Source organism: Chiloscyllium punctatum, chromosome 6 (genome assembly GCF_047496795.1).
Source record: "Chiloscyllium punctatum isolate Juve2018m chromosome 6, sChiPun1.3, whole genome shotgun sequence".
In the NCBI taxonomy this organism is placed as follows: domain Eukaryota; kingdom Metazoa; phylum Chordata; class Chondrichthyes; order Orectolobiformes; family Hemiscylliidae; genus Chiloscyllium; species Chiloscyllium punctatum.
In genome coordinates, this window is record NC_092744.1 from 15,443,549 (window position 1) to 15,466,912 (window position 23,364).

Sequence of the window (23,364 nt, forward strand, 5' to 3'; positions counted from 1 at the left end):
GGTGAGGCAAAGTCCCACCCAGATGCAGCAGCACGTCAGGAGTGGAGACAGTACAGTCTATGAGGACAGTGTCTCAGAATTGTAGGATTGAACCCCTAGGGTCCTAAACCTCAGGGAAGCCCAACCCATAAGGAGTGACCAGCTTTTGGTGACGTTAGTAAAGGCCGATCAAACTGCCTGTCTTTCACAATCTCCTTCAAATTTAACCTTCTTGGTCATCCCCATTGGTCAAAGCCCACATCCCAGTTTTTTAAAAAAAATTCATTCATGGGATGAGAGCATCAGTGGCCAGGCCAGCATTTATTGCCCATCCCTAATTGTGAAGAGTCAACCACATTGCTGTGGGTCTGGAGGCCAGACCAGGTAAGGATGACAGTATCCTTCCCTAAAGAACATTAGTGAACCAGATGGGGTTTTCCTGAAAATCACCAATGGTTCATGGTCACCATTAGACTCATAATTCCATATATTTATTAAGTATAATCTGCTATGGTGGGATTTGACCCCATCTCTCCAGGACATTACCTTGGTGTCTGGATTAACAATCCAGCGATAATACCATTAGGCCATTGCCTGCCCAGCATTCTATCTAATCCTCCTGTCCCTCTTTTAATTGATGTACTTTGTAACATTTTGTTACAGTCAAGCAGGCCCTGGGATCACTCCCATTCCAGCAGTCAGTACTGCCTGTAGAACAGCCTAGCCTTTGAAAGCTGTAAGAAAATGCTGCCCCTATCCATCCAGGCTGCGTATTGTATGAGGCAGTACTTGTGCACAGATATTTCAGAGAGAAACGTATCGCACTATTTCTGGCTCCTTGTGCCACTCAACACATGCATTTTGGGATGTTACCAAATGACGGCTGGGTACTACATAAATGCAGGTCTCCTCTATAGTTGGCAACAAGTTTTAAAAATTCATGCCCTAGTGACAGGAGAGTGAAAGTCCTGGGTGTTTTTGTTGCTGTATTCTGGTCTTGGTGTCAACCAGTTGAAGCTGGGTTCAGAGGCTGGCCTGGAAACATTGTCCTAGCCAAGGGAGTCACTAAGATTCACTGTCTTTTTAAAAATTTATCCACGGGACGCAAGTGTCACTGGCTGGGCCAGCGTTTATTGCCCCTCCCTAGTTGTCCCTGGAGAAGGTGTTGAGCTGGCTTCTTGAACGGCTGCACTCCATTTGGTGTAGATTAAACCCTCAATACCATGAGGGAGGGAGTTCCATGATGTGACCCAGTGACAATGATATACTTTCCCAGTCAGGACAGTGAGTGGCCTGGAGGGGAAACGTGCTAGGCCCGTTGTGAATGTGGTACTGCCTCGTCATTGATATTCTCTGAAACCAGAGGGTATCTGGGACAAAGTGTAAAACAGCTCAAGGAAGAAAATTTGAATCTATTGTGAAACAGATAGGGCAGGTGCCTTGCTATTTTTGCGTCTAATCCCATGTTACTGTCCACCAATGTCAATGAAGAACCAAGTCAAGTGTGGTGTCAAGCCAGCAGTTCACCCAATTCAATGAGCTTTGTAGGCAGCAGTCTGGGCTGAAATTGCAATGTGTTAGTTTGGGACCAGAACACTGGTGTTATTTGGATGACGTTGGGTGGTGGGGTGGATGTACCTCTTTCGTTAACATTGCAATGGAGGTCAGCTCTCACTTATTCTTGGAAATGCTGCTGCTCAAGCCAATGGTTAATGGCCCTCCACTAAAACGGGGATACCTGAACGGTCTGTTTCTTTCATTCTGCTGTCTGATCCTTCCAACTTCCTGTCTGTATCCTCTCTCTTGCAGGCTGTGTGGGGTAGTAAAGCATGTTGTCAATCCTTCAGAATGCTCCTCTCCCGAAAGATGCATTCTGGCCTACCTGTATGATCTTTATGTATCTTGCAGTCACTTAAGAAGCAAGTTTGGTGATCTTTTCAGGTGAGTACTTAAACTCCAGGACCCAAAGGTTCCTTCTCTGGGCGGCTGGCTGATCTTTTCATACATATAAGCTTTTCCTCTGTTAATATGTATTCAGCACCAAGTGTTACTTGACAAAATAAGCAAATCAGAAATGTGCAACAGCTTGGTTAGAAGTTTTCTTTAATTTATTCATTCCTGGGACCAGTGTGTTGCTGGCTAGGCTGGCGTTTATTGCCCATCCCTGATTGCCCAGAGGGCTGTTAAGAGTCAACCACATTGCTGTGGGTCTGGAGTCACATGTAGGTCAAACCAGGTAAGGACGACAGTTGCCTTCCGTAAAGGACATTAGTGAATCAGGTGGAATTTTCCGACAATCAATTCATGGATATGACTAGATTCTTCAATTCCAGATGTATAATTCCACCATCTGCTGTGTCAGGATTCGTACCCAAGTCCCGAGGACATTATTTGGGTCTCTGGATTAACAGTCCAGTGATAGTGCCACTAGGCCATCGACTCCCTTGAATACCCAAATAATAATTCCTGTTGAGCGAGCTTCCTATTTTGTTTCAAGTTGAATCTTAATAAGGGTGACGTAGATTGAAAACACGTAGTTTGATAAGTGTGTTGACATATTTAAAGATAGTGGAACTTAGGGATTTGCATGTGACTTCTAAACTCTGGTAAACCAGTTGATGAGTGAGTGCTGTGATGACCTTTGAGGTTTGGAGCCACTGTCGTGGAATGTTCACCTCCAGACTATCATACATTTTGCCGATTCACCAGTGTTATGTGATCCAGCGATAAACCAAGACAGGGCTATTTCTTTGTTGATCATCTCTAGGGGGTTTTGAGATGTCGTGAGATAGTGAAAAGCCATGCAAGTACTGCATTCTTCCAGTGTGTGTGTTGCAAAGAGATCAGGGAAAAAAAAATCCTATCAGTCCACAGAGAGTTGATCATAATCTCTTGTGATTAATTTTTAAAGGGGCGCTGGTGTGTGACACAAATTTCTGGGGGAAAAAAAATCACAATTGATTGAATTGTGCTAATTGGAGCTTGAGTTCCCTGAAGCCTCTCTGCTCTGGCTTCAATTAGAATTTCAAATCTTCTCCCTTTCTACACCCAGAAATTCCAGGCAATCTGCCCAAAATGTTTGAGGCGACATGTTGCGACTATGACGTTCTTTTGTTGTGGTGGTTGAGCTCTGTTTTCAAGCTGTGTATTAATGAGATTCAGCAGAGTTTAATTTGACATTTTAGATTGGAAACATCAGCCCAGCACAACTGCTAATGACATGACATTGAAACAGTTTTAAAACACCGTCCTGTAGTTCTCCTGTTTCCACAGGTTCTATCTCTTGTTCCTCCCCAGTTTCCCCATAGACTTGAGTCTGTCTTTGAAAGCAAACTTGCATCCCATATGCTTTTAAGTCTTTTCTTTTTAAAATCACCACCAACTAAATGTTTGTTATTCAAATTGAGCCAGATATCTCCCTACTTTATTGGGTACAACAAGATCAGTGAATGACTCAGGGTAAATCATCTGTCAGTGAACCTTTCCCCTCTCTCATTTACACTCCCACACTTGCTTACTTTCATCACTTTATTTCTCTCTCACTCTTTATATTTCTGCTTTAGTTGTTTGCCCCATAGCAATGATCTGAGGAACGACAGAGATCAGCACCTGGAGCAGTGAGGTATGAACCTCTGGCCTGTGTTTTCACTTTGCAGATTACATAGTTGTCAACCTTGCATATTGCCAACCTTGCTAATAACTTTGTTAAAGTTTGTTGAGTTTTGTTTATTTTAGGCATTCCAAAGACTCCAGGCGATTGCAAACATGTTTCCAGCTCACTCAGGGCTTTTCACCATTGTTAAGAAAGCAAATGTCCTGTACTCCACATTGTGAATTTCTTCAACTGCCATAACAACGAGGAGCAGGAGTAGACAATCCAGCCCCTCTAGTCTGTTTCGCCATTTAATATGATCATGGCTGATCTTATCTTGGCCTCACCTTCACTTTCCTACCTGTTCAGCATAGCTTTTTAACACATTACTGATTAAAAATCTATCTCCTCCTTAAATTTATTCATTGTTCCTACGTCCACATCACTCTGATATATTGAATTTCACATTTTCTTAACCCTATGTGTGAAGTAAAGAAGGATTTATTGGTCTGAGAGGGAGTACAATGTAGGTGTACATGAATGATATCTAGACTTCAGGGATTAAGTTATGAGGAGAGATTATACAAATTTAGCCCTGTTTTCTCTAGAAATTAAAAGGGTAAGGAGTGATCTGATTCAAGATAATAACAGGAAAAGACAGGGTAAGTAAAGATAAACAATTTCCAAAGGTTGGGTGTTGTAGAAGTAGGTGGGGGATATTGTCTGAGAATAAGGGTCAGACTATTCAGGAGAGATATTAAGAAGCACTTCTACACATGAAGGGTGGTAGATGTTTGGAACTCTCTTTCACAAATGACAGTGGATGCAGTATCAGTTGTTAATCTTAATCTTAATCTTGCTTCTCTCCTGTAGGGATTTAAATTGCCATATTTGCTGAAAAGAAAATATCCATTTTGGCACATTGTCTCTTGTCACGTATATTGCATCTACCTCTACAGTGTGAAAGTGACCAGCGGCTCAGTAATTGAACAGGCTTCAGTTCCAGATGCAAAGTAATACAGAACTACTCACTTTGGCCAAACTAGATGTCCTTTTTGTCTCAAGTGGTCATGATTAATTCAGTTGCCCAATAATTTTCAAAATTTGCAATGCTTCACCTGGAGGAGGGAGGATTGCAACACCCAGAGCTTGATAAATTTTGATCTGTAGAGGTATTAAGGGATATGGGCCAATCGCAGGTTGGTTTGGTATAACAGGCGTTTCATCAAGGCGAATTGGCGATAATGCATTTGACAAATCGTGGGTGCCGTTCCAATAATGCAAACTTTTGACAGAACAGGGATAGCAATTTTCTCTAGTGATCTTCTACAAGGTGATTTTCTCTAGCGGTTTTCCCCAGCAAGATTTTCTATAGTGTGAGGTTGCAGAAGAACACAACTGTCACATATTAGCAGAGCCGACCTGTATGTAGTTACACCAAGCATCAGCCATGATCACAATGAATGGTGGAACAGGATCAACCAGCTGAATAGCCTACTCCTGTTCCTCACCTTTGCTTTATACTTACCATTCCTTAGCATAAACTTCTGACTTCTTGTACTAGATTGCTTTGCGGGCGGCACGGTGGCACAGTGGTTAGCACTGCTGCCTCACAGCGCCAGAGACCCGGGTTGAATTCCCGCCTCAGGCAACTGACTGTGTGGAGTTTGCACATTCTCCCCGTGTCTGCGTGGGTTTCCTCCCACAGTCCAAAGATGTGCAGGTTAGGTGAATTGGCCATGCTAAATTGCCCGTAGTGTTAGGTAAGGGGTAGATGTAGGGGTATGGGTGGGTTGCGCTTCGGCGGGGCGGTGTGGACTTGTTGGGCCGAAGGGCCTGTTTCCACACTGTAATCTAATCTAATCTCTGCGAGGTGAAACATCCACTCACTGTCTATTTTGTCAATGCCCATTAGTAACTTACATACCTCAATTAGATTTTATCTCATCTTTCTAAGCTCTTGCAAGTACCAGCCTAAACTGCTCAATCTCTCCCCTAAAGCAGGCCTTCCATCTCTGCAGTTAATCTAGTGAGCCTTCTTTCGGAACTGCCAGGAGCAAAAAACAAAATCCTGCTGTGTGTTTCTATGCATTATGCATGTTTTATATGTATTTGCAGGATATGTAAACTGAAATAAATCCACAGAGGCTGGTATCCCGTCACCAAGTCATCCTTCGTTTACATGTTGAGAGTCCCTGACACTGACTCAGCTTTTTCAGAGCCAGCTCTGAGCGAACAGAACCTCTGACACTCCTGTTTTATATCTGTCAGCCAGGGCTCCCTGATTGGGGCTGTTAATCTGGCCCAATCATGGAACTCGTATTCTATGAGGTCCACCTGGCCTACCTCGTTACAATATTACATAAACATTATATGCTTTTGTATGCATAAGCCTCAGGAAAGCCTGTTACTAGAGCTTCTGAGACTGGAACCTTTATTGTTTTCTCTTTTCCCTTCTGATACTGAAAAGAAGAAAGGGCTTTTTTGGGTTCTGCTTTCCAGGTGTAGTATAGCAATATTCACCATTCAAACTTTATTGAATTTATACCATTGTTTTACCACATAAGAATGAAGCCTGACTGCTTTCATTTCCCTTTACCAAAGAATCCTGACAGTGTGGAAACAGGCCCTTTGGCCCAACAAGTCCACACCCACCCTCCAAAGAGTTTTCCACTCTGATCTATTCCCCTTCTCTATTACGCTACATTTCCCCTGACTAATGCACCCAATCTACACATCCCTGGACACTATGGGAAATTTAGCAGGCCAATTCGCTTAAGCTGGATTGTGGGAGGAAACTGACACAGACGCGGGGAGAGTGTGCAACCTCCATGCAGACAGTTGCCAGAGGCTGGAATCGAACCTGGGTCCCTGGTGCTGTGAGGCAGCAGTGCTAACCACTGAGTCACCCAACCAGAGATTCCCCAATCCTCTTTTATTATTCATTGACATGTGCACCAATAAATTACCTCCGAAATACTTTTTAAAGTCATCTTTACAGCAAAAGAAATGGCTTGTTCATTGTTAACAGGATAAAACATCTGGCAAAGGATCTATGTTTATTTAAAAACTGGGATAAAGAGAAAGGAAGCTGGTTCTTGCTTCCTCCCTGTAGGGATTTAAATTGCCATATTTGCTGAAAAGAAAATATCCATTTTGGCACATTGTCTCTTGTCACGTATATTACATCTACCTCTACAGTGTGAAAGTGACCAGCGGCTTAGTAATTGAACAGGCTTCAGTTTCAGATACCATGTAATACAGAACTACTCACTTTGGCCAAACTAGATGTCCTTTTTGTCTCAAGTGGTCATGATTAATTCAGTTACCCACTAATTTTCAAAATTTGCAATGCTTCACCTGGAGGAGGGAGGATTGCAACACCCAGTCTGAGAAAACATTTTTCAAGTCAACTTATTCTGATTACTTTTTGGTTTAATTCTGAAAGTAAGGACTTGAATAGTGTAGATATCAATTCATGCTCACTTGACGTTATGCATAGTCAACTTGCTCCACACTATACTCCATCTCCAGAGTTTTGTCCACTCACTTAACCTATCTCTTGCTGTCTGCCACTCCCTACGTGAGCAAGTTGTGCGGTCTATCACTGTTAGGGTGCTCTGCTGAGCAAAGAGTTCTGGAGTAGGAGATACATTGTCTCTTCCAGCCCCCCCCCCCCCCCCGCCTCCAATTCAGTGAGGCACAACGTGCAACAAATTGCAGGAAACAGAGTTGATTAGGGATAGTCAACATGGCTTTGTGCGTGTGAAATCATGTCTCACAAACTTGATTGAGTTTTTTGAAGAAGTAACAAAGATGATTGATGAGGGCAGAGTAGTAGATGTGATCTGTATGGATTTCAGTAAGGCATTCAACAAGGTTCCCCATGGGAGACTGATTAGCAAGGTTAGATCTCATGGAATACAGGGAGAACTACTGGCTCAAAGAAGATAGAAGGTGGTGGTGGAGGGTTGTTTTTCAGACTGGAGGCCTGTGACCAGTGGAGTGCCATAAGGATCAGTGCTGGGCCCTCTACTTTTTGTCATTTACATAAATGATTTGGATGCGAGCATAAGAGGTACAGTTAGTAAGTTTGCAGATGACACCAAAATTGGATGTGTAGTGGACAGCAAAGCGGGTTACCTCAAATTACAAGAGGATCTGGACCAGATGGGCCAATGGGCTGAGAAGTGGAGGTTAATTCAGATAAATGCGAGGTGCTGTATTTTTGAAAAGCAAATCTTAGCAGGACTTATATACTTCATGGTAAGGTCCTAGGGAGTGTTGCTGAACAAAGAGACCTTGGAGTGCAGGTTCATAGCTCCTTGAAAGTGGAATCGCAGGTAGATAGGATAGTGAAGGCGGCGTTTGGTATGCTTTCCTTTATTGGTCAGAGTATTGAGTACAGGAGTTGGGAGGTCATGTTGTGGCTGTACAGGACATTGGTTAGGCCACTGTTGGAATATTGCGTGCAATTCTGGTCTCTTTCCTATTGGAAAGATGTTGTGAAACTTGAAAGGGTTCAGAAAAGATTTACAAGGATGTTGCCAGGGTTGGAGGATTTGAGCTATCAGGAGAGGCTGAACAGGCTGGGGCTGTTTTCCCTGGAACGTCGGAGACTGAGGGGTGACGTTGTAGAGGTTTACAAAATTATGAGGGGCATGGATAGGATAAATAGGCAAAGTTTTTTTCCCTGGGGTCGGGGAGTCCAGAATTAGAGGGCATAGGTTTAGGGTGAGAGGGGAAAGATATAAAAGAGACCTAAGGGGCAACTTTTTCACGCAGAGGGTGGTACGTGTATGGAATGAGCTGCCAGAGGATGTGGTGGAGGCTGGTACAGATGTAACATTTAAGAGGCATTTGGATAGGTATATGAATAGGAAGGGTTTGGAGGGATATGGGCCGGGTGCTGGCAGGTGGGACTAGATTGGGTTGGGATATCTGGTCGGCATGGACGGGTTGGCCCGAAGGGTCTGTTTCCATGCTGTATATCTCTGTGAGGTAATTGGCAAGTAGAAACCAAAAGAACTGTGGATGCCGGAAATCAAAAGCAAAGCCGGAAATTGCTGGAAAAGCTGTGCAGGCTTGGCAGCATTTGTGGAGCGAAATCAGAGTCAATACTTCAGCTCCAGTGACCCTTCCTCAGAACACTCATTCTGAAGACGGGTGACTATACCTTAACCATTAACTCCCATTTCTTTCCACAGATGCTGCCAGACCTGCTGAGCTTTTATACCAGTTTCTGTTTTTGAACATGGAGCATAGAAAAGTACAGCACAGAACAGGCCCTTTGGCCCATGATGTTGTGTCGAGATTTAATCTTAATGTAAAATATAGTAACTTAACCTCCACACCCCTCAACTCACTGTTATCCATGTGCATGTCCAGCAATCACTTATATGTCCCTAATGACTCTGCTTCCACCACCACAGCTGGCAATGCATTCCATGCATTCACAACTCTCTGTGTAAAAAACCTACCTCTGAAGTCTCCTTTCTACTTTCCTCCTAATATCTTCAAACTATGACCCCTTGTACCTGTCAATCCTGCCCTGGGGAAAGGTCTCTGGCTATTGACTCTATCCATGCCTCTCATTATCTTGTATACCTCAATCAGGTTTCCTCTCTTCCTCCTTTCTCTCCAAAGAGAAATGTTCGAGCTTATTCAACCTCTCTTCATAAGACAAGCCCTCCAGTCCAGGCAGCACGCTGGTAAACCTTCTTTGCACCCTTTCCAAAGCCTCCACATCTTTCCTATAGTAGGGCGACCAGAACTGGACACAGTATTCCAAGTGTGGTCTCACCCGGGACTTGTAGAGCTGCAGCAAAACCTCACAGCTCTTAAACTCAATCCCCCTGTTAATGAAAGCCAAAACACCATATACTTTCTTAATAACCCTATCCACTTGGGTGGCAACTTTGAGGGATATATGTACTTGCACACCCAGATCCCTCTGTTCCTCCACACTGCCAAGAATCCTGTCTTTAATCCTAAATTCACCATTCAAGTTCGACCTTCCAAAATGCATCACTTTGCGTTTATCCAGGTTGAACTCTATCTGCCATTTCTCAGCCCAGCTCTGCATCCTGTCTATGTCATGCTGCAGCCTGCAATAACCCTTGATACTATCAACGGCACTTCGAACCTTTGTGACATCTGCAAATTTACTAACCCACTCCTCAACCGCCTCATCCAAGTCATTTATAAAAACTACAAAGAGCAGAGGCCCAAGAACAGAGCCCTGCAGGACCCCAGTCACCATTGACCTCCAGACAGAATACTTTCCATGCACAACCACTCTCTGTCTTCTGTCAGCCAGCCAATTCTGAATCCACATAGCCAAATCTCCCTGTATCCTATACTTCCTGACTTTAAGAATGAGCCTACCATGGGGAACCCTATCAAATGCCTTGCTGAAGTCCACATACACCACATCCACTGCTTGACCTTCATCAACCTGTCTTGTCACCTCCTCAAAGAATTCAATGCGATTTGTGAGGCATGCCCTGCCCCCTCAAAGCCATGCTGACTGCCTTTAATCACACTATGTTTTTCCAAAGAGTCATAAATGCTATCCCTCAGAATTCTTTCCCAAACTTTGCTGACCACAGACATAAGACTGACTGGTCTGTAATTGCCAGGGATTTCCCTATTACCCTTCTTGAAAAGTGGAACAACATTTCGCCTCCTTCCAATCCTCCGGTACAACTCCTGTGGGGAGTGAGGAGGCAAAGATCCTCGCCAGCGGCTTAGCAACCTCCTTTCTCGCTTCCCAGAGCAGCCTCGGATAAATCTGGTCTGGCCCTGGGGACTTATCAATCTTAATGTTTTTCAAAATTTCCAGCACATCAACTTCATCAATCTTGATCTGTTCAAGCCTGTATCCCAGCTCCTCAAAGTTCTCATTCACAACAAAATCCCTTTCCTTCGTGAAAACCGAACCAAAAAACTCATTTAGGCCTTCTCCTATCTGCTCAGACTCCATGTACAAGTTCCCTCCGCTATCCCTGACTGGCCCTACCTTCTCCCTGATCATTCTCTTATTCCTCACATATGAATAAAATGCCTTTGGATTCTCCCTAATCCTTCTTGCCAAGCCTTTCTCGTGCCCCCTCCTGGCTCTCCTCAGTCCATTTCTGAGCTCCTTTCTAGCAAGCCTGTAATCCTCTGAAGCTGTGCTAGATCCTTGCTTCTTCCACCTTATGTAAGCTGCCTTCTTCCTTTTGATGAGAAGTCCTCTATTCTCGTCATCCAAGGTTCTTTTATCTTACCCCTTCTTACCTGTCTCAGAGGAACAAATTCGTGCATCACCTCACAACAACTGCTCCTTAAACAGTCTCCACATGTCTGCTGTGCCCTTTCTGTAGAACAATTTCTCCCAGTCTGTACTTCCCAACTACTGTCTGATAGCATCATAATTTCCTTTTCCCCAACTAAATATCTTCCCTCGGTAACTGCTCCTTTCCCTCTCCAAGGCTATGGTAAATGTGAGGCAGTTGTGATCACAGTCACCAAAGTGTTCTCCCACCGCGAGATCGGGCCCCTGTCCTGGTTCATTGCCGAGCACCAAATCCAAAATGGCCTCTCCCCTTGTCGGTCTGTCGACACACTGAATAAGGAACCCCTCCTGAACACACCTGACAAAAACGGCTCCATCCAAACCATCAGCACTTAGGAGGTTTCAGTTGATATTGGGAAAGTTGAAATCACCCATAACAACAACCCTGCTACTTCTGCATTTTTCCAGAATCTGCTGGCCTATGAGATTTTCAATCTCTCTACTGTTCTATTACCCCAATGTGGTGGCTGTTCCCTTGCTGTTCCTAACTTCCACCCATACTGACTCAGTAGATAAACCTTCCTCAACAACTGACATTTCTGTAGCTGTGATGCACTGTCTGATTAGCAATGCTACACCCCCTCCTCTTTTTCCACCCTCCCTGTTCTTTTCAAACGTTCAAAGACTAGTGTGTGAGAAATCAGTTCTAATTCATGGGGTACTGGCCATTACACTAGGAAAAGGAAACAATATTCTGTTGGGATGTACTTCATTTCAATCAGGCTAGGACCAGTGTCCTGGCAGATTGTACAATGAGGAGTGTAGGTAAGTCTATACCTACCACCCCTTAATTTAAAGCTGTGTCCCATAGTAACAGCTGACTCAATACGCGGAAAAAGTTCTCACTGTCAACCCTATCTAAACCCCTAATCATCTTGTACACCTCTATCAAATCTCCCCTAAACCTTCTTTTCTCCAATGAGAAAAGACCCAAGTGCCTCAGCCTTTCCTCATACGATCTTCCTACCATGCCAGGCAACAGCCTGGTAAACCTCCTCTGCACTCGTTCCAATGCCTCCACATCCTTCCTATAGTATGGCGACCAAAACTGCACACAATACTCCAGATGAGGCCGCACCAGAGTCTTATACAACTGCAACATGACCTCAGGACTCCGGAACTCAATTCCTCTACCAATAAAGCCCAGTACACCATATGCCTTCTTCACAGCACTATTTACCTGGGTGGCAACTTTCAAAGATCTGTGTACATAGACACCAAGATCCCTCTGCTCATCCACACTACCAAGTAGTCTACCATTAGCCCAGTAATCCATCTTCTTGTTACTCCTACCAAAGTGAATGACTTCACACTTAGCTACATTGAATTCCATTTGCCACCTTACTGCCCAGCTCTGCAACTTATCTATATCGCGTTGTAACCAGCCACATCCTCCTTCGCTGTCCACAACTCCACCGACTTTCATGTCATCCGCAAACTTGCTCACCCAGCCTTCAAGCCCCTCCTCCAGGTTATTCATAAAAATGACAAACAGCAATGGTCCCAAAACAGATCCTTGTGGAACACCGCTAGTAACTGTGCTCCAAGATGAACCTACACCATCAACTACTACCCTCTGTCTTCTTCCAGCCAGCCAATTCCTAATCCAAACCTCCAATGCACCCTCAATGCCATACCTCCGTAGTTTTTGCATTAGCCTGCCATGGGGTACCTTATCGAACGCCTTGCTAAAATCCATATACTGCTTTACCCTTGTCCACTTCCTTGGTCACCTTCTCAAAGAATTCAATAAGGTTTGTGAGGCACGACCTGCCCTTCACAAAACCATGCTGACTATCCTTGATCACATTATTCCTATCCAGATGTTCATAAATTCTATCCCTTACAATTCTCTCTAAGACTTTGCCCACAACAGAAGTGAGACTCCCTGGCCTATAGTTACTCGGGCTATCCCTGCTCCCTTTCTTGAACAAGGGGACCACATTCGCTATCTTCCAGTCTTCTGGCACTATTCCCGTAGACAACGATGACATAAAAATCAAGGCCAATGGCTCCGCTATCTCCTCCCTAGCTTCCCAGAGGATACTAGGATAAATGCCATCAGGCCCAGGGGACTTATCTATTTTCATCCTTTCCAGTATTCCCCAGACCTCTTCCCAACGTACCTCAAGGCCATCCATTCTAATCACTTGTGACTCAATATTCACATTAGCAACAGTGTCCTGTTCCTGAGTGAATACTGACGAAAAGTATTGATTTAGTGTCTCACCAATCTCCTCCGCCTCCACGCACAACTTCCCACTACTATCCTTGACTGGACCGATACCTACCCTAGTCATCCTTTTATTCCTGACATACCTATAGAAAGCCTTTGGGTTTTCCCTAATCCTACCAACTAAGGACTTTTCATGTCCCCTTCTCGCTGCTCTTAGCTCTCTCTTTAGATCCTTCCTGGCTACCTTCTAACTCTCAATCGCCCCAACTGAACCTTCACACCTCATCTTTACATAGGCCGCCCTCTTCCCTTTCATAAGGGATTCCAATTCCTTGTTAAACCACGGCTCCCTCACAAGACCCTTTACTCCCTGCCTGACTGGTACATACTTATCAAGGACGCCCATTAGCTGTTCCTTGAACAATCTCCACATATCAATTGCACCCTTGCCTTGAAGCCTACTTTTTCAAGCCACGCATCCTAAGTCATGCCTCACTGCATCATAATTTCCCTGCCCCCAGCTATAACTCTTGCCCTGCAGTGCACACTTATCCCTCTCCATCACTAGAGTAAAAGTCACCGAGTTGTGGTCACTGCCCCCGAAGTGCTCACCTACCTCCAAGTCTAACACCTGGCCTGGTTCATTACCTAGAACCAAATCCAGTATGGCCTCACCTCTTGTTGGCCTGTCTACATATTGTGTCAGGAAACCCTCCTGCACACATTGGACAAACACTGACCCATCTAACGAACTCGAGCTATAGCTTTCCCAGTCAATATCTGGGAAGTTAAAGTCCCCAATAACAACCACCCTGCTACTTTCACTCTTCTCCTGAATCATTGCTGTTATTTAAGTTGAGGACACTCACTGTGGTGCTCTATGTCAAACCGAACTTGAAATTCTACCATGTTGTGATCTCTTATCCCTAGAGGATTCTTAATTACAAGATCTACTATTAATCCTACCTCATTACTGATTATTGGATTGAAAATAGCCTATTGTGCAACATACTGATCTCAGAACCAATCACTAATGCATTCTACAAATCTGTCTTCCATGTTACCCTCCCCCATTTGACTTGTCCAGTCAGTATGCAGATTAGATCCCTCACGGCTACTGCATTGCCCTTCCCATACACCTCCATTATTCTCCAATTTAGACTTTGTCCTGCAATGAAGCAACTCTTTGGGCGTCTATGGACGGCTACCACCCTTACCTTGTTTCCCTTGGTTTTCCTTATTTCCATCCAGACTGATTCCACATGTTGATTTATTGCACCTATGTCACTACTCATTACCATGTTGCTAAAATCCTTTATCAACAAAGTTGCCCCTACCTCCTATCATTGGCGCCTATTTTTCCGGAAGGTCTCATACCCTTGAATACTGAGTTCTCAGTCCTGATTACTGGCAGCTATGCCCTTATAATAACCGTCAAGTCATGCTCATGTATTTCTATTCTATGCTGTGAACTCCCATGCTTAACTACTGTGTACAGTTAAAATAAAGAGCCTTCAGCTGGACTTTTCAAAATCATTAATGCTTATTATAATTTCTACTGCCCTCCCATGCTTATAATTTCTGCTCTTTCCTGTAACACTTCAATTGTTCTTCTCCTTTTCACTACCCTGCACCTCTGTTCTCTCATTTCTTTTTGATTGTTAAAAAGATTTCTCTTCAATTGAGCCCTTTCCACAGCCCAAACATGAGGGTATTTGGAGACTTACCTACACTCCTCATTGTACAATCTGCTAGGACACTGGTCCTAGCCTGATTGAAATGAAGTACATCCCAACAGAATATTGTTTCCTTTTCCTAGTGTAATGGCCAGTACCCCATGAATTAGAACTAATTTCTCACACACTAGTCTTTGAACCTCTCGAGTTGCATTTACTCTATGCCAATTTGCACAAGGCTCGGGTAGTAATCCTGAAATTAATTGTCATTCTGCTGTTACTTTTAGTCCCAGGATGCTTGTGATCCCTCAGCAGAATCTCTTTCCTGGTCTTATTTATTGTCCTTCATACCTCTACTGATCTACACGGATGCTTCCTTTCCTGATCCCAACCCCTCTCCAACACACTATAGAAGACCTGAACCTTTGGTACCAGGAAGACAACAGAACCTTTGAGACTGTCTGGCTTTACTGCGGAGAGCAGTATCTATTTGCCCAACTGTGCTATCTCCTATTACTACACCATATCACATTTCTCCCCCAACTCTGTAACACTGTTTTGGTCAACTTATTCATCTTCCCAGCAACAAGTACTTTCATCCACATGTGGAATGAGAACCATTTAATGTGCTCGATAAGGACATTAGTTGAGACTTCTCCAAAGCTGAAGTTTGGAATCTAATACCTGTCTCACTCGCAGACACGCCATCCTGTCCCATACCACTGTGCCAACTCAACGTAATTAATCAAAGGTGGAGTGACTGCCTCCTTAAAAACAGTGGCCAGGTGCCTCTTCCTCTTCCTGGTGTGTAGCAGTGTCCAGAGCCCAGACTCCAGCTCATCAACTCTGAGCTGAAGTTCCTTTAGTAGCCAGCACTTGCTGCAGATGTGACCCCTTTGTTCTAGATTCCATTGGCTCCCACAAACCGCAGTTACAAGGCATTGCCTGCCCAGCCATCACTATTCTAATTAATTTTATTACTTTGGATGTTAAACATATCAAAAGTAAATTTCCTAACTACTTTTCAACTGTAATATCGTCTTTTGCTTCAAGTCACTTGGCCAAAGAGACAGTGTAGAAATACCCACTGATCACCTACCTGTTTTGCTGTCATATCACACGCTGACTCTGACAGGTAGAAACAAGCTGAAGAGACTCTCTGCTACCAACTGTTATCAAGTACCACCGCTGACCTTCTCTCTCAGCTTTGCTCTCTCAGTCCACTTGCCAGTGTTGCTAACTCGCTGCACAGTGCTCCCTGCCATTCTTCCAGTCCCTCATGTGGGAAGGGTTGACCGTGGGAAGGGTTGACCGTGAGGAGGCCAGTGTCTGCAGGAAGGATTGTGGTGTGTCAGAGAACAGCAGAAAGCGACATGCTTGAATACCTACACTGCAACTTGTGATGCTTTGAGTCTGTCTTGCAAATCAAGCAGTGCCTCGAATGTCGAAAACATTAGATCTCATTTCAATGAAACTCTAATACAGTGAATTAAGCACTACTTTAAGTGGAAGGGAAATGCACGCATTTTGTACAGTTTGACCTCTAATTTATGAAGAAGTCCAGGACTATATAACTTCAACAAATGCTTAATATATAGCTACTCCAGAAATTTGAAATCAGGTGCAATGAGTCTGTGCCAAACCTGGGAATTGTTAATCCTGTAGACAAAAAGACAAATGGTCTAGTTCTGAAATAAGCTGACTCAGAAACACATTCAAATCCAACATGGAAATAACATGAAAGGTCTGGGCCACGCTTTCCATATGCTTTGTAAATATGGATAAGCACAGAGATTAACTTCCAGTAACTGAAGGTGAACCGGAAATACAGAAACAAAACAATGTTGGCTTCCAATATGTTTGGGAGAAAATGTTTACCTTGAATGAGCGGGTTAAAATGGATGATATTTTATGAGCCTGATTTAAAAACTAGATCCAAATTTGTTTCCATTGAAGTGAGTGAAGGGACAAGCTACACTGTCACAGAATCAATACTTCACACAATCACAGAAGTTTTTAAAGTAAGTAAGTTTCTCTCCAAAACAGAAGTAGATATCCTGAACTTAGGAGTTTTAACTAAATTTCAAAAGTGTTTGGATTGTCCTCACGCCATATCTCAGTCAACCACCAGCACTGTTCACATGCTTCTGTTTTGTGCAGCATGGTTTGAAACCAGGGGCTTTTCCAAGCATCCTGTGGTCAAAAGTGCAACCTTGTTTCTTAAAACCAACAATCACAACCATCAAGCCAGCAGCTGAAATCTTGATGTACTGTGTGTCAGCTCTGGCCAGTCGTAAGAACCGGAAAATGTACTTTGTACTGACCCTGGCTTACAATTTCACAACAGCTCGAGAACCCCAGTAAGCAATCACATTGATGACTTAGAGTTTTCTATTTATTCTGTTCATCCAAACGTATGTACCATTTTGAGATCTCACACATGTCCTGTTGTACAGGTCGTTCTGCTATAATGCGTGTTTCGTAAATGTGAATGTGCTCAAATGCAGTCGATGAATTGGGAACAATTTCTAAAGCGTGAACTTTTAAAACGTGTGTTAGCTGGAACGCGATTACATTGCCAACTCGTTAAGCGCTGTTCCTAAAGTGTGATTATAGAAGAACTACCTGTAGGAAAGTTTAATTAATCATTTTTTACTTGCACTGCAAAATAAATTTCTTCTACACTTCCTTTCCCCTCTTTGCTCCATGATATCTTATCCCTGTCTGGAATCCCAAGTTTCTCCAAAGAACTTAGTTGACCATAAGACAGTATAAAATCTCCTTAAGTCATTCTTTTTCTTCCATCTTCTACTGCGTGATTGAAAAGTCAAAGAGATTGATGATTTTGAGGTACTGGGATAGTCTATGTGTATCAGTACAAAATGTAGTGTTGGACTAACCTTACATGGTACATTAATATAATGAGATGTGTTTTCTTATCCTCAGTAGCGCCTGTTCAAAGGTTAAGCAGACCATTTACAGCAACGTACAACCCTCCAACTCTAATTTGCTGTGGGATCCAGACTTCATGTTGGATTTCATCGAGAACCCATCGGCTCATAATGTCAACTATTCCATGCTGGGGAAGATTCTTAGCGACAATGCAGCTAACCGCTACAGCTTTGTGTGCAATGCACTGATGAATGTATGCATGGGACATCAGGACACTGACAGGTAGAGGCCATCAAGTTGACTTGAGAACCTAATGAAAGGGGAGCTGAATGGTGTAGTCATCCTTTCTTCTCTCTGGCACTTTGCATTTGATGGAATGTAAATGCCCTTTTAGCTCTAACTGTAAGGATCTTGCAGGCTTTGTTACAGTGTTGACAGCATTTTCAGGGCTTTGGACCATTCACAGGAGACAGTGGGTTTGCATTTGGCTTGTGGTACCAAAGGTCAAGATACTGTAGGTCAATCTGTCACTGCTTTCTGAAGCTTATGAGATTGCTTGGTTCTTTTGGGTGTAAGTTTCATAAAATAACTTTTTTTCTTCTTTCATGGAGATCATTTAATGTTCTAATTGTTTATCCATCAAAAATAACTTTCATGCGTAAACATTACAAAACACCAAAGCCGTTGACTTAGGGCCAGAAAAAATAATTTGGGGCAGGAGGTTCTGCTGGAAAGTTTCTCTCTTCTCACTAATTCTTTAGATTGAATTAGTAGTATGTTTACTGGTGCTGGTGTTCCAACTCAATCTAATAACCGTCAAATCACACAGGGCAGAAGATGGCCATTTCGTCCATTATGTCAATGCAAGTACTTTGACAGATCCATTCAGTTAGTCGTCTTCTGCTGCTTTTTCTCTGTAACCCTATGTTAATTTTCCATTCAAATGCAATGCTAATTTTCTTTGTAAAGCTATTTTTTAAACCTGCTGCCACCGTCCTTTCAGTCAGTGCTTTCCAGATCCCAACTTGGAGGACTGTTTCCTCTTATCTAGTCCTGTCAGCTCCCCTCGTCCGTGATCCCTTTGCAAGTAGAGACACTACCTTCCAATTCTGCTGATGCAAGCCTTTGGTGACCATTAACATTGCCATCAAATTTGCCATAAGCTTCTTCACTCTGAGAAGAGCGATCACGGCTTTCTCAGTTTCTGCAAGTAACTGAAGTTCTTCTGTGCTGATACATGTAAGAACAATATGGCAGAATATGTATACCCTCACAGCCTAAAATTCTTTTTAAAAATATGATGAAATTTGAGAATGAGACAATCCGTACATGAACTCGTTATGCTCATTGCAATCAGTAATCAGCTCTACAGCTGTAATTATCCTGACACCCATGAATTATCCCATGGTCACGATCCTGATAAGTTCTGTAATACTTAATAGGAAAACAGAGTTACCTGAATATTTTAAAGGATAAGTTATTTCCTGTATTAATCAAAATATCTCCGTTTCTAATATTTTTTTTCTGGCTCTTTGCAACTTCCTTTTTACAGAATCAACGACATAGCTAACCTCTGTGCTGAGCTGACCGCCTGCTGCACTGTGCTAAGTTCTGAATGGCTTGGTGTTCTTAAAGCTCTTTGCTGCTCCTCAAACCATGTCTGGGGATTCAATGATCTGCTCTGCAGTGTGGATGTAAGTTCACACCTGTTTTCCCATTACACCCTTACTGCGCACCCTAATAGTCCAGTCGCCTAAGGCAGCTGAATTAGCACACTATATATAAAAGAGTTAAACCTGGAGCTGCATAATCTCCTTCACAAGTAATTTGACCATTCACTTCAGTGATTCCTTCAAAAATATTATTTGCATTTGATACAATGGAATTAATTTTAGTATCAGCAGGAATACTGATCTTTTTATAAACTCAACAATTCATAAAGACTACATTTTCTTCACAGGTGAGGTTGAAGAAAAGGCAACACAGTTTACACTCTCTGGTTTTATTTTCACTCAACATTAGTCAGTGGTAGGAAATTATCCTGAGACACTGGAACCTACCTTTTTAAGCAAGCATCATGAAATTAGTCTCAGTTGGGGGAGGCAGTGGCCTAGTGTGTTATCGCTGGACTGTTAATCCAGAGACCCAGATAATGTTCTGGTAACCTGGGTTCGAATCCTGCCTCGGCTGATGGTAGAATTTGAATTCAGTTAAAAAAACTCTGGAATCCAGAGTCTAATGATGACCGTGAATCGATTGTTGGGAAAACCCCATCTGGTTCATTAAGACCTTCAGGGAAGGAATTTGCCATCTTTACCTGGCCTGGTCTACATGTGTCTCCACACCTACAGCAATGTGGTTGACTCTTAATTGCCCTCTGGGTAGTTAGGGATGGACAATAAATGCTGCCTAGTCAGTGATGCCCACATCCCATGAATGAATAGGAAAATCTATTGTTCATTTCTACTTATTTCAGTTCTAGTATGGAACACGATCCCACCAGCAATTGGATTAAAAATAACCCTAATTTCTTTTTAAAACCAAACTCACTCGCAAGATTTTTTCATGAAATGTCAAAGTGGGCATTTGTTACTTCAAACACTTTACTAAGGTTCTGAAATAGATGTTGCATGAAGTAATGAACAAGGTTCGATGGCGCTCGCTGCTCAGGTACTGAGTTGAAGTTGTGCTGTCAGTAAGTTTTTCTCTATTCATTCACGGGCATCACAGGCCAGGCCAGTATTTATTGCCCATCCCTAACTGCCCACAGGGGAGTTAAGAGTCAACCACATTGCTGTGGGTCTGGAGTCACTTATAGGTCAGACCAGGTAAGGATGACAGTTTCCTTCACGTTAGTAAACGAGATGTGTGTTTTCTGGCAATCAACAATGAATTCATTATCAATGACATCATCATTAGACTCCTAATTCCAAATTATTTTTAATCTGACATGGTGGGGTTTGAACCCATGTCCCCAGGACATTATCTGCGTCTCTGGATTAACAGTCCAGCAATAACACCACTCACTAGGCCATCACCCCAAATTGAGAAGTCAGGAAAGAGAGGAAAGTCTGGAGAGAGGTTTATAGCCTGTGCTGGCCTCACATCTGGTGGTTGACATCAGTGAGGTGTGGGTTGAGGACTCTTAGATTGTGAGCACTGCAAGCTTAGTATAAATGAGATATTAGACATGACCTATTGAGGTAAATGATAATAAATAGTCTTAGCGAGTTTTGAGAAGATTTGTAGCTCAGGTTGAGGTTCTTGATTTAGGTTTGCTCACTGAGGTGGAAGGTTTGTTTCAGCTTCCAGCTTCGTGAGCAAGCCTACATCCAGAATAAATAGTCTTCCAATTTCTCTCTGTCTTTTCCTGCTTCCTGCTGTAGGTAAGTGTTATGGAAACCTTTACCTAATTTTCATCTATCATTTACAGAGTCTTTTCTTTCCCCCAAGTCACTGTTCACTTTGATTTATCTGTAGGTGAGCGACCTTTCATTCCACGACTCTTTGGCTACGTTTATTGCCATTCTAATTGCACGGCAGTGTTTCTCACTGGAGGATGTGGTTCAGCACGTGGCACTTCCCTCACTTCTAGCTGCAGGTGAGTGAGTGGATTATAGTTTCATGATGTTTTTTTCAGTCAGCAAATTGGGAAACTCAACAAGTAAATGAAACTGGATGGGACACCTGACATTGACCTCAGGCACCAGAAATGAAAATGGCAAAGACAGCCCTGTCCAGCCTGCAAAGTCTTCCTGACTAGTGCCAAATTCAGGAGAGCTGTCTCACAAACTAGTCAAGCAACAGCCTGACGCAGTCACACTCTCCGAATCATACCTTACAGACAATGTAGGTTACCTCGGATTACAACAAGATCTTGATCAGATGGGCCAATGGGCTGAGAAGTGGCAGATGGAGTTTAATTCAGATAAGTGCGAGGTGCTGCATTTTGGGAAAGCTAATCTTACCAGGACTTATACACTTAATGGTAAGGCCCTGGGGACTGTTGCTGAACAAAGAGACCTTGGAGTGCAGGTTCATAGCTCCTTCAAAGTGGAGACGCAGGTGAAGAAGGCGTTTGGTATGGTTTCCTTTATTGGTCAGAGTATCGAGTATAGGAGTTGGGAGGTCATTTTGCAGCTGTACAGGACATTGGTTAGGCCACTGTTGGAATATTGCGTGCAATTCTGGTCTCCTTCCTATTGGAAAGATGTTGTGAAACTTGAAAGAGTTCAGAAAAGATTTACAAAGGTGTTGCCAGGGTTGGAGAATTTGAGCTATAGGGAGACGCTGAACAGGCTGGGGCTGTTTTCCCTGGAACCTCACAGGCTGAGGGGTGACCTTATAGAGGTTTATAAAATCATGAGGGCCATGGATACGGTAAGTAGATAAGGTATTTTCTCTGGAGTGGGGGAGTCCAGAACTAGAGGGCATAGGTTTAGGGTGAGAACAGATGGTTACGAAAGACCCCTAAGGGGCAACTTTTTCATGCAGAGGGTGGTGCGTCTGTGGAATGGGTTGCCAGAGGAAGTGGTGGAGGCTAGTACAAGTGCAACATTTTAAAGGCATCTGGATGGGTATATCAATAAGAAGGATTTGGAGGGATATGGACCGGGTGCTGGCAGGTGGGACTAGACTGGGTTGGGATATCTGGTGGCATGGACAAGTTGGACCGAAGGGTCTGTTTCCGTGCTGTACCTCTCTATGACTGTATGATTCTATGTTCCATTGTCCCTTGGCTGATGAATCAGTACTCCTCCATGTTGAACTACACTGGGGGGAAGCACTGAGGAGGGCAAAATTTACTCTGGCTGGATGATTTCAATGTCCACCACCAAGAGTGGTTCAGCAGCAATATTACTGATCGAGCTGGTTAGGCCCTGAAGGATGTCACTACGAGACCGGGTACACAGCAGGTGGAACCAACAAGAGGGAAAAATATACTTGACCTCATCCTTACCAATCTGCCAGGTGCAGAACCATCTGCCTGTGACGGTGTTGGTAAGAACAATCACTGCACAGTCCTTGTGGAGACAAAGTCCCACCTTAATACTGAGAATACTCTCTATCGTGTTGTGTGGGACTATCACTGTACTAAATGGGACAGACTTCAAACAAATTGAGCAACTCAAGACTGGGTATCTATGAGGTGCTGTGGGCCATCAATAGCAGCAGAACTGTACCCCAGCACAATCTGTAACCTCATAGCACAGCATATCCCCCACTCAAGCCAGGGGATCAATCCTGGTTTAATCGAGAGTGCAGGAGGGCATGCCAGGAGTTGCATCGGAATACTCAAAAATGAGGTGTCAACCTGGTGAAGCCACCAAACAGGACTACTTGCGTGCCAAACAGCATAAGTTGTAAGTGCTAGACAGCTAAGAGATCCAACAACCACAGATCAGATCTAAGTTCTGCCACATCCAATCGTGAATGGTGGAGGACAATTAAATAAATTGCTGAAGGACAAGGCTTCACAAATATCTCCATCCTCAGTGATAGATCAGCCCCACAGGTCAGTGCAGAAGATAAGGCTGTAGCATTCACAACAATCTTCAGCCAGAAGTGCTGAGTGCATGATCCATCTCGGCATCACATATACCAGTCTTCAGCCAATTCAATCCACACCGCATGTTAGCAGGAAACAGTTTGATGCAAAGATCTGACAACTTTCTAGCAGTACTACAAAGTACTTGTGTTCCGAGCCAAG

The 23,364-nt window shown here is 43.5% G+C and overlaps 1 protein-coding gene across 4 annotated transcripts in view; it reads left to right on the top strand.

The window, feature by feature from the left end:
• LOC140478741 (mediator of RNA polymerase II transcription subunit 12-like protein) overlaps window positions 1-23,364 on the top strand; it is a 609,926-nt gene that overhangs the window by 458,278 nt on the left and 128,284 nt on the right. For all 4 annotated transcript variants that reach the window (XM_072572053.1, XM_072572054.1, XM_072572055.1 and 1 more), the window contains exons 21-24: window positions 1,789-1,920; window positions 17,709-17,936; window positions 19,207-19,348; window positions 21,135-21,255. In XM_072572053.1, coding sequence (XP_072428154.1) covers window positions 1,789-1,920; window positions 17,709-17,936; window positions 19,207-19,348; window positions 21,135-21,255 — 623 coding nt within the window. The remainder of the gene's footprint in view (window positions 1-1,788; window positions 1,921-17,708; window positions 17,937-19,206; window positions 19,349-21,134; window positions 21,256-23,364) is intronic.